This window comes from Vigna angularis, chromosome 5, assembly GCF_016808095.1.
Source record: "Vigna angularis cultivar LongXiaoDou No.4 chromosome 5, ASM1680809v1, whole genome shotgun sequence".
In the NCBI taxonomy this organism is placed as follows: domain Eukaryota; kingdom Viridiplantae; phylum Streptophyta; class Magnoliopsida; order Fabales; family Fabaceae; genus Vigna; species Vigna angularis.
In genome coordinates this window covers 22,206,603-22,218,245 of record NC_068974.1, presented here as the reverse complement: position 1 = coordinate 22,218,245, position 11,643 = coordinate 22,206,603, and the positions used below count along the sequence as shown (strand labels likewise).

Here is an 11,643-nt window from a genome sequence, read left to right as displayed (position 1 = left end):
GGGTGAAAACATTATTAAGAAAAAGGGGAGGGGCTTTTTATTAAAAAGAAAATAGTTTTATAGTTTCTGCTAAACTTTTAGAAAAAAGAAGTTGAACTCATTTTCTTAAAAGTGTTCCTTTCTCTAGAAAGCTTCTTCTTCTTCCTCTACCTTCTCTCTAATCTCCACACTGCACCAGTCATTGCATTGTCATTTAGGTGGTGATTCTGCGTTCCCGGAGTCGAGAGCTTCGACTTGAACCGATCGGTTTCGCGTTCTATAGCGGGTAAGTGGTTTTTCCCTTTTCCTCCACTGTTCTTGAAACTATGGCATGTGATTTTGCTCTTGCATGTGCCTTGTGTATTCTTCCTTTCATTCCTTACCCTATTCTAGCTCTAAGAGTTGTTGGCTGTCACCAATACGGTGATCTGTAGGTCATGTTTGGTTCTCCGCTGTGTGGGGTCTTGTTTAAAGTATTCTAGCAAGCTGTACAACTCAACTTCAAGGTAAGGGGAGCTAGTTACAATTTTAGATGATGTATGATATGCTTGTCGGATTTATTTTGCTTTTTACTGTTATGTTGTTTTGGTGATGAACATGTTTAAATTGTGTTGGTTGAAAATGAAGAAATTGTGTAATCATGTTGTACTGATGTTGGTATGAACTGTGAATTGGATGATTAGGAACTGGTATTGATACAATGTTGTGATAATTTTGAATGCTTAGAAGAAATGAATTCTGTTAAATAATTTATTAGGAAATAACCATGTGAATCATTGAAGTTTATAACCTATGAAGAGAACTAAGGTAGTCAAAATCTGAATTTTGTATTTCAAGTTGTTAGGATCAGTTTAGATAACTTGGGTAAGTTAATTATGACTCATTAGGAGTGTTAAAAGTGTTAAAAATAATTTATAAGTGGTAGATTCAGAATTGAGTACCTAGGTTGATGAAATTGAGGGTTTAGAGTTTAAATCAACATTAAATCACTAGATAATAAGATTAGGAAGTATTAGAATCAATTATACAAGTTTATTTCGTCATATAGATCAAGTTTGGAGTGTTAGAAACTCATTAAAGTGTCTAAGATGCACCAAAACTAGAAAAATCGCGTTGCTGTCAAAAACTGATAAGAATAATCGATTATCTCACTTGATAATCGATTATTTTAGTCAGAGAGTTGTATCCTCTTCAAAGCTCTCGCAAATAATCGATTATCACATATGATAATCGCTTATTGTCGTCGGAAAATCATTCAGGATAGTTTTGGGTGGTTTTCGGGGTTCCGGATGTCCGTTTTGGACGTTCTTTAGGTCGTTCTGGGGGGTTTTGACCCTTCCGGAGCCATTGGTGAGGGTCTCCAAGCTGTTTGAATTACTTAAGTATTGAAAATTAAAAGTCCTAAAGAAATTTGTGTTAATAAGTGATGGTTTTGTGAAAGTATGTAATGTATGAGTGGTTTTTATGACATGGTTGATGTTGTATGATGGTGTATATGGGTTTGGTATGAGACAATATAGTAAGAATGCACTTGAATGACTATGAAAGTTTATGTTTGATGAATCAAAGTGGTTTATGAGGTACATTATTGATCCAAGAGGAATATCATGTGATTTAAAGTGGTTGGATTGAATATGAAATTAAGATCTCTTGGTGGGATCAATTAGTGTATTGAATGAATGTGAGAGGCTTCCATATGGGGGGTTATCCCTAACACTCCAACGGTCTTTCATTCTCACTTAGAGAGGATGGACGCGTGTGGTGGGAGTAGTGGGAGGTCCTAGGGTAGGCGTTATCACTGAAGGTCTATTCCGCAGTACGGACTAGCCTTGTGGATGGTCGGGTGGAACCCCTCGACAATGGCTTTGCAAAGCAGTAGGGGCCATCACAAGTGCACAACCCGCCCCAGCTCTACATACATTCTATGTCCGGACGTGTCTAAGAGTCTTAACATGATAGGATGCTTGCTTTAATGAGTTTTGTGAAATAAATATTTATGTTTATAATGACTTACATGTTTATGTGTGTATGGACGTTCTTGGAAATGCTAGATTGAATTGAAATTATCTGTATGTTTGTTTGAGACCTAGCTCACCCTTGCATTGTATGTGTTGCACGTGTTTGTCTTCTCCCTTGCGATGATCATCCAATCCTTTGAATGTGAGCAGTAGGTGATGATGTACCATTGGACCAAGCTTTGGAGGTTGAAGAAGATCTAGCCCCTAGTACTTAGGCCTTCTACTAGCTCTTAGTTGATTAGCTTGTTATTTTGAAAAAGTCCTAGCTTTTATTTTATATAATTCGACACTTTTGGAAAACTTTTTAGGTCTCTTTAAAATTTCAATAGTCTTGTATTTTGGAGAACTTTGGAAACTTGTATTCAAGTTTGATTTCGTTTTAATTCCCTCTATATTTTGGATGACTGTAATTCCGTATTTAATTATGTTCTCTTTATTGAGAATGTTGACTCCTAAATTATATGATGTGGTTACTATATCTTGGATCTCACAACATTAATGGAATAAATAATGTTGGAGGGGATTTATACGAATAAGTTTTTTTAAAACAATTAATTTGGGAAAAAATCTATCATCGATAATTTCCAAATTATTACATTGTTCTTATTTCTAAAACTCAATGGAAAACACCTTTTATATATAAAAAAAAAAAGTTTAATGGTTTTTGTATTATTATCATAATATTTTTTTATTTTATTAGAGTATTTTTAATATTCTTAGTAACCCATGGTCTTCGCCACCTTACGTTCTCCACTTTCCATCTCCATCTCCCTCTTCTAACATCCCTTATTAACACCACGCCACTCTTTCTCTTTTGGTTCTCTCTCTTTTTTTCTCTATCGATCGATCGGTCGATCGATCGTGCTCTCTTCATTGTTTCCATTTTTCTCCGTAAACACTTCCCTCGTTATTTCAACCAATCCCCTCCTTTGGCACGCCACCGCTAATTTCAACGCCATGGCGCCGCATCTCTGGTCCTGCTTCACCAGAAAGGGCTCCAACCGTGGCGACGGCATCGCGGAGCGCCGAGTTAGCACGGCGGACGTCGCTTCGGAATCGAGTCGCGGCGGCGGGGGCCAGGGGGCTGTGGTGGTGGAGATGTTCTCGTCGCAGGGGTGTGCGACGTCGCCGGAGGCGGAGCTGGTGCTGTCGCGGCTGGGGAGGGGGGACTTCGAGCTGGAGGTGCCGGTGGTGGTGCTGATCTTCCACGTGGACTATTGGGACTACGTGGGATGGAAGGATCCCTTTGGGTTGAGCCAGTGGACCGTTCGGCAGAAAGCCTATGTTGAGGCCCTTGGGCTTGACACCATCTTCACGCCCCAGGTTGTGGTCCAGGGCAAGGCCCACTGTATCGGAAATGACGAGAATGCCCTTATTGAAACCATCACTAATGCTCCTAGATTTCCTGCTCCAACCCTCCAGGTTAGATGGGATTACACTGTTTTTCTAAAGGATCCTGATATTTTAACAACAAATTTTAACAATTTTTTGACAATGGATCATATGTCATTGTTTTATTAGTATGTTTGAATTTGTTTTCAGAAAAATATTTGAAACCAACCCATCATAAGCCATCACGTCAGTGTTGTCAAAAAATTGTTAAAAAAAAATTGTTAAAAAAGACATTTCCTTTTCTAAATTCCCGTTTGCAACCTCTTTGTCCCTTTTTTATGTCAAATCCACAAGAATAGAAAAAAAAAATTAATCGATTTCTCCTACTTGCAAAACTTAATTTAAATTTGTGTATTTATTGAAACAAATTTCATGTTAAAAGGTTATTTGTAGGATAAAGATTACTTGAAATCAATAATAAGATGCTATAATATATATATATATATATATATATATATATATATATATATATATATATATAGAGAGAGAGAGAGAGAGAGAGAGAATTCTAAGATTTTATAATGATTTTGAAGTTAAAATATAAAGTAGCTATTTACTGTTAAGATTTGGGAAAACGTATTTATAACTACTTATAAGAGAAAAATTGAAATAATTTAAAAAAAATTAAAATCAATGTATTTAACATTTATAAAGAAGTCTTTTATATAAATTTCCTTATATGTTTACTTTGAATCTATTCATAGTTTTAATGTATGGAAACTTTTTTTCTCTTTTTTTATCTTACAAGTTTGTGTGTGTATATATATATATATATATTCCTGTAAGCAAAAGAAATATTTTTTTGCTGTAAATAATAGATTCAATGTATACAACCCCTAATTATATCTTGTTTACACTTTAAAATATCATTTTCAAACATTCATTTGTTTATCCTTAATTCTGCTAATTTTAATTCCTTTAAATACACTCTGCACACCAAGTCTCTGCAATTAGGTGCCAGAAATTTATAACTAAAGTGATATAAAATTTGCATTCTTTATGAAAAAAGGATATTATATGATTAAGAAAAGCAGCACTCCCAAAGAAAATGATAAATGAATGTCTTAAAAGCCACTACATCACTTCTGACTAAAGATAAACTACAAAACTCTTAAAGATAAGATCCAAAACCGAAGTTTTCATACGATTTTCAATACTATGCATCATCCCACCTAACACCAAGTGGGAGGTCGCTTGCTCACCTAATGCAAATTAAGAAGATGTTATCATGTTCTTTTCATCACCTAAATTTTATTAGGTGTTGGATCAAAGGCATACTTTGAAACCATCAGCATCACTAACTATTTCACACACAACTTAAAATCACCTACCAACAACAACATGAAATTCTAGCCTGTAAGATGCACACATTTGCTTTTTTCTAGACATGGCATATGAGTATGATGTCTTGTCACACATATGCCAACCAAAATCAAGTAAAAGTCATGTCTAAATGTCTATTAATTGTGGTGTAAAACTATTTTACACTACCATTGTATCGTCTTTTTTTCAAATATATTACTTGTGTGCATGCTTGTATATGTATGCAAAAAGTTTTGTTTATCTGTATTCATTCATTTTAACGCAAAACTGTCTTTGTATCAGGCCACTTTTACCAAGCCTGCACCAGATTCATTGCAAGTGTCTCTAACAGGAGCATTGAGGACTAAGGTGGACAGCAGTGGCGCCAACGTCATGGTAGCATTATATGAAAGTGGTTTGGTCACTGACTGTCCAAGAGGAGAGAACAAAGGACGTATTCTATCCAACGACTATGTTGTCAGAAAGCTCGAAAAACTCTGCACTGTCAAAGACATCTCTCACAAGAAAACAGTATCAGGAACAGTTAATTTTCCCTTGTGGGAAGGATTCAACAGCACCAAATGTGGTTTGGCTGTCTTTGTTCAGAACAGCTCTCACCAGATTTTTGGTTCACAGAATTTTCAACTACCGGAAGATATATGATTTCGATTTTAGTTTTATTTGTGATGCTTGCTGTTATCACGTTCCAGCTACACTGGTGTTTGTTAGGCTGTGTACAGATTGTGTTACGATGTAGAATAATGTTGTTTTCTTTCTTCTTCTTTTTATCACAATTTTTTGCTGTGTAATTTGGCCTTTCTTACTATTATTATTGACTAGATGAAGAGAGAAGTTTAAACTTGTGCCTCGAACAATTCTATTGATTGGATTTTGAAATTTGCACTAATATCTGCTCTTGTATTGTTAAGTTTATTATGTTCACTTGTTTTGATGGCAACTTTCCGCAGCGTTTCTTCTTCATCTGTTCCACCACACTTATTTTTTTTTTTCTCATATTCATCTTTTTTGGCAATTTTGTTTGAGACAAAATTAACACTGAATTGTGGACATTTCTTTTATTAAGTTTAAACCTTTTTCAATACATTTCTTTGAAGACCTATATTATGAAAGCTATATATCTAACCTATTTCACCTTGTATTATCATTGTTTGTTTTTCCTCATAAAATTAAAAATAAACTTATTTAAATTTTTTTAAAAGGAATCAATTTGATCTCTAAAATGACACACAACACAAATCAAACAAAATTATTATCTAAAAGAAATTTGAGTACCAGAGTTTATTTTGTAACCTCTACAAGAAGCCATTTAAGGCATTGCCATATTCAAACATCAATGTATATTGAAGCAAATGTTTCTTGGTCATGTACATGTGATATGGGAGCCAAGAAAAAGTTTGGTTCTAGACTTGGTCAGTAGTGAACAAAACAAGGAAAGGGAAACATCTTTCGTAAAGCAGCCCCCATGTCATTATGAAATGACCAACAATGATCAGCATCTTTTATGGGTTTATTTTAAGGATCGAAGTGTGAATTTTATTTCTACATTGAGTAAAATATAAATTTTATTCATATCTTATTGGTTTTGATCTTTCCTGTATTTTCACATTGATAACTTATCTTTTTCCATTTCAACTTTAACATGCAAATGGATTTGATCCATTAAATTGTGACAAGGTATTATTGTTCTACATTTTTATTATGATGGTTATTTTTCTTAATTTAGTCTTCTTTAATGCTACTTCTCCCTTTGTGGTTAGGAGTTACAAAGTAGCTTTTGGTATTGACAAGAAAAGTACTGGTCAACAATGGTGGAATATAGTTGTTATTATTAATATTACAATATATTAGCTTAATGAAAAGTTCGTAATGATATATATTTTCACATACATTTATAAATTTATTAAATTTATTGTTTGATAATCATTTTCATGTAATTTATTTTCAGTTGTTAGTTTATGTTTTTGAATAGTAATCAAATAAGTTTATTATTGATGGTAAACTCATAGCCAAGGGTCTTATTACTAAAAGTATATCCAAACTCTTAAAAAAAGAAGCATTTTTAGAAGGAGAAACAAAGTTTTGCTTCATTTGGGCCATAATGGAAGATGAAAGTATAAGATTTTAGGTCAATGTATTTGACCATGTAGTGCAGGTTTGTATAAGCCTTGTATTAAGGCCTAAGTAGCATAGGATTTTCTTTAAATTAGACATCAAAACCAAGTGGAAAGTATATACACTAGTACAAGATAAGGAAATGGCATCGGCTAATTTTGTTTATAGGATTCGGTTCTGCAACTGAGTCATATTCGGACGATGTAAAAGAGGGTGGCTTTATGCCTCGGTTCTTAACCGGGTTAAAAAGAGACAAAATGATGCCTCGGTTATTAGATAACCGAGGAAATTGCGTGTTTTTTTTCAAAACAATCCACTTCTACCTCTTCGTTGCATAGTCCAGACAAGCAAAGGGTTATTGAATTTTTTTCCCTTTTCACATAACCAAATCTCAGAAGATATACACAGAACCAAATATCAGAATAGCAAAGGGTTATTGAATTTTTTTCCCTTTCACAGAACCAAATCTCAGAACATAGAACCAAATATCATAATAACACAGAAAAATCAACTACACCAACCTTAACAAAATTGCTCCCAAAACAACAGAGAAAAAAAGTATGGATTTTGATACAATGAGCATTTAGGGAAGAAGAAAAGATTTGGGGAAGAAGTGAGGTTGCTCGCCACCGCTGTAGGACGCCTCGCCGCCACCTCTTCGTTGCTCGCCAACGCCACCGCTGCAGGACGCCCTCGCCGCGACCTCGCTGCAACCTCGCTGCAACCTCGCTGCGACCTCGCCGCTACCTCGCCAAGGAACTCCGTTCAACTCTTAGATCGGTGAACCTCTCATCATCTCCAAGGCACCATCTTCTCTGCTCGCCAAACGCCTTAGATCGGGGAGCCTCCCATCATCGCCGTCGCCGCGGTACTCGTCTCCACCATCGCGCCTCCCCTCCGCTTTCGACGTCGGCCACCATCGCGCCCCCCTCCGCTTTCGACGCTGGCCACCATCGCGCCTCCCCTCCGCTTTCGACGCCGGCCACCATCGCGCTTCCCCTCCGCTTTCGACGCCGGCCACCATCGCGTCTCGTCCTCGCACCGTGGCTGTCAAGTGGGAGAGGAGAAGAGAGATTGCGCCCTCTCTGTTTTTGCCAGATGAAAATGAAAAAGGGGAGATGAGAGTGCCAGAGGAAAGAACCGTGTAAAATGAAAAAGTGGGTCAGGTGTGGTGTGACTGATTTGACCGGGGTAATAGGCCTCGGTTCTACCTTTAACCGAGTCAATACGCCAAAATACAGTCTCGGTTCCACTTTTAACCGAGTTAATAGCCCAAAACACAGTTTATATGCTTCGGTCCTTACTAAACCGAGGCATATAAATTCATCAAAACTACAAAATTGCCACCGCTCTCTCATAGACTTCGGTTTTCCTTAAACCGAAGTCTATTGGATGAGTTAAAAAGCATAATTTTTACTAGTGATATCATTTGTCATGTTTCTATTGGATAAGATTTGCTTTTAGAAGTGGCCACATAACACCCTAGGAGTAGAAAAGATTTCTTTTTTATAGTAGCCACATGTCCCTCCACCATTGGAGAAGATTTGTGACACATGGTTCCCTCCTATTAGGTGCAAATTCTCAGCCAAAACCATGCATGGTGGCTAGATTTGCTTTTAGGTTTACAAAATATTATTTTAGGGTTAGAAGGAGACACCCTTGGCCTATATACAGAGGTGTCTCCACCCTTGTAATTCATCTTGAGTTAATGTAATGTTATGCTGTCAAATTTAAGCCATACATTTTCTAGATCAAGACTATAACAACTTAAAGGTCCCTCTAGTCACTTTCCTCCTTGAGTTGGCCACACCTCTCTTGGAGTCATCACACATCACCACACTATCACCATATACACCAAAACCGTGAGCATTTCTCCTTATCCGGCCCTAGTTACACGACCTTAGACCTTATTCCCACCATATTTCCACACTCATCTTCTAAGGAAATATCACTCCTTACACGCCTCCTTGCTTTGGTCAAACCTAGCATAATGAGATAATTATCAATTGTATACATTTGTTTTAATTTATTTGACATTTGTTTACCATTTTAGTCATAAATTTTTCTATGGATTTTTTTTTTCGTTTATTTCAATTACATTAGATATTACATTTGACTTTAAAATAAACATATGGTTTGCTAAAATTTTATGCTATTTTTTATGATTTTTTAATTTTGAGACAAATTGACTAAAATTTTGTAAAGTAACTTGTATTGTTTTTTTTATTTCACATATTATATATGACTTAAATGTAAATGGAGAGACAACAATTGTTGCTAAAACTTAGTTTTAGTTTTCATCTCTTTCTCTCTCTATTCTTGTTTTTCTATTTATTCTTCTTCCTCTCTTCTTTAAAATTCGTTTGGTGACATTCATCCGTGGATAACTAAATTTTGAGAAACAATAAAAATCAAATAAACTAAATTGAATTTTGCACCGACCATTTTTTTTTTCTCATTTCTTATTTCGATTTAAAATTGCATAATTACAATTTTCATTTTTTATTTTAGAAATTGTTTGAATTTAATTTGATGCTTAAATACATATTAGATTGAGTCATGATTTGATTTATATAATCAATTTAATTGAATCGGTTAATCACTGATCTCAATATTTATAGAACATAAAAGGATAATTTGATTCTTGAATTTGGGATTAACGTGTTTCTTATTTTGATTTTCGATTTTTAAATTATGTTTTATATTGTAAAATTTAGAGAAGTTTATTAAACATAATTAAGTTTAAAAATAAAAGCAAAAAACTTGTTCAAAGACAAAAAATTGCATCGTATTAAAACAAGAGTATCTGTGCGCATCCGGGGAATCGAACCCCGGTCAGTACCGTGGGAGGGTACTATGATACCACTACACCAGATGCGCTGACTTAAGATAGAATATCCAGAGTATATTTAAATTTAAATAACTTTGTCTTTATTAAAATAACTACTTTAAAGTTTATACAAGTATGAGTTAATATATCATAAAAGTCCAACGAACAAAAAGGGTAGCTCTTGAATTGTTTTTTTCTTGTACAAAATTTTCTTTAAAATTGAGAGTTCCAAACAAACATTTACGTCAAAAATCTTTCTATACATAAAAAGATGTAATTTGTCATCAACTTTTACTATTTACAGTTTAATATGATTTATCATACTCACATTAGATATGATGGTGCAACATAAGTTAATTATAATTCTCAAATAAAAAAATAAAAAACTTGTATACAAAAAGAACTGTAGACACAAACATTAATATTATATTCTTATATTTATCTAATGATAAATAATTAAAAATAAAGTTACTAACTTAAATTATTATAACAATGAAGAATAATAATTCATCATAAACTAAAATGTATTTTTTTGGCTAAACAAAAATATCATTTTTTTAGTTTATTTTTAAAAAAAATGCGTTTATACTTATTATCATATTTAGATAGATGGTAAAATCTATATATATATATATATATATATATATATATATATATATATATATATATAATATATATATATATATATATATATATATATATATATATATATATATATATATATATATTAGTATATTATAAAATTGTATAGTGTGATATTAAATTATCTCATAATGTAAACATAATGTAAATTAGTGTGATATATTATTGTACAGTGTGATGTTAAATTTATCACACTATAAAATTGTATATTATGATAAATACTTACTTGACGAAATTTAATATTTATAAGGTTTAATATTTTGGTAGGTCTTTATTTTCTTCTAGAATCTCAAATAGGTTCCATTTTTTTTTCGCTATCTCAATTGGGTTTTTATTTTTATAAAATTGAATCAAGTTGTCAAATTGAGAAGACGACGTTAAGGAGGGTGTTACGTGACATGCTGATAGTGTGTTTTTAAATGACACGTTATTAAAACCTGATTATGAAGTAAAAACCTGGTGGTCGGTCTAGTGGTTGGCCACTCAATTTGGTGGTCGGTCGACTTGGTGGGTGGTCAGCCTGGTGGTGCTAGTTCAATGAATATTTATGAGAATTAGTATATGAGAAGCCAATTAAATGAAGATTTATGACTTGTTATTGTTAGCGTGTACATATCAGATAGGAAAAAAAGTGTAAGTGAGTTAGTGAATAACACATAGATTTTCAGTGCATTTTTGAGTTTTGTTATTTTCTTTCTTTGGTCACTTAATTGACTGTTCGGTTCAACTATACTTGACCATTCGGTGCGGCTGTGCTCTACTGGTGCGTTCTAAGGTGTATTGCGCAGACGTTCTCATACCGTTTAGCTTGGTACACTAGATGTCTGCAGTAGGCCTTCTCAAACCATTCGGTTTGGTGCACTAGGTTCAAACCCTCTTTCTCTACTGTTCTAACAGTTATAGCAGTAACCTTGGAATGCTATGAGAATTGGTATATACATGTTCTCATTATTTAAGATTTTGAAGAACCCTTTTTGTACCGTACAGTCTCCTAGCACTACCAGGCTGACCGATCATTAGGGCGACCACCAGACCAAGTGGCCGACCACCAGACCGACCACCAGGTTTTTACTTCACAATTAAGTTTTTACTGCCACGTTAATTAAAAGTATATTGTCAGCATGTCACGTCAGGATCTCCTAAACGACTTTTGTCTAATTTGACGACAAGCCTCTATTTGATTCAATTTTACAAAAATAAGGACCCAATTGAGATGGGAAAAAAAAGGAGACCTATTTGAGATTCTAGAAGAAAATAGGGACCTACCGAAACATTAAATCTATTTATAACAATAGGATTAATATTTCGTATGGTTAAAATACACATTAAAACATAAATTTAATTCTT

At 34.2% G+C, this 11,643-nt stretch overlaps 1 protein-coding gene and 1 non-coding gene across 2 annotated transcripts; one reads left to right on the top strand and one right to left on the bottom strand.

The window, feature by feature from the left end:
• The first annotated feature begins 2,729 nt into the window (after window positions 1-2,729).
• On the top strand, window positions 2,730-5,598 carry LOC108340680 (uncharacterized). The gene is made up of 2 exons (XM_017578198.2): window positions 2,730-3,419; window positions 4,995-5,598. Exons 1-2 carry the CDS (start codon window positions 2,955-2,957, stop codon window positions 5,352-5,354), a joined length of 825 nt encoding a protein of 274 aa, XP_017433687.1. The 5' UTR covers window positions 2,730-2,954; the 3' UTR covers window positions 5,355-5,598.
• Window positions 5,599-9,633: 4,035 nt separating this feature from the next.
• Window positions 9,634-9,704, bottom strand: TRNAG-CCC (transfer RNA glycine (anticodon CCC)). Its single transcript has one exon. It is a non-coding gene; the product is annotated as a tRNA-Gly (tRNA).
• Between the last annotated feature and the right edge of the window lie 1,939 nt (window positions 9,705-11,643).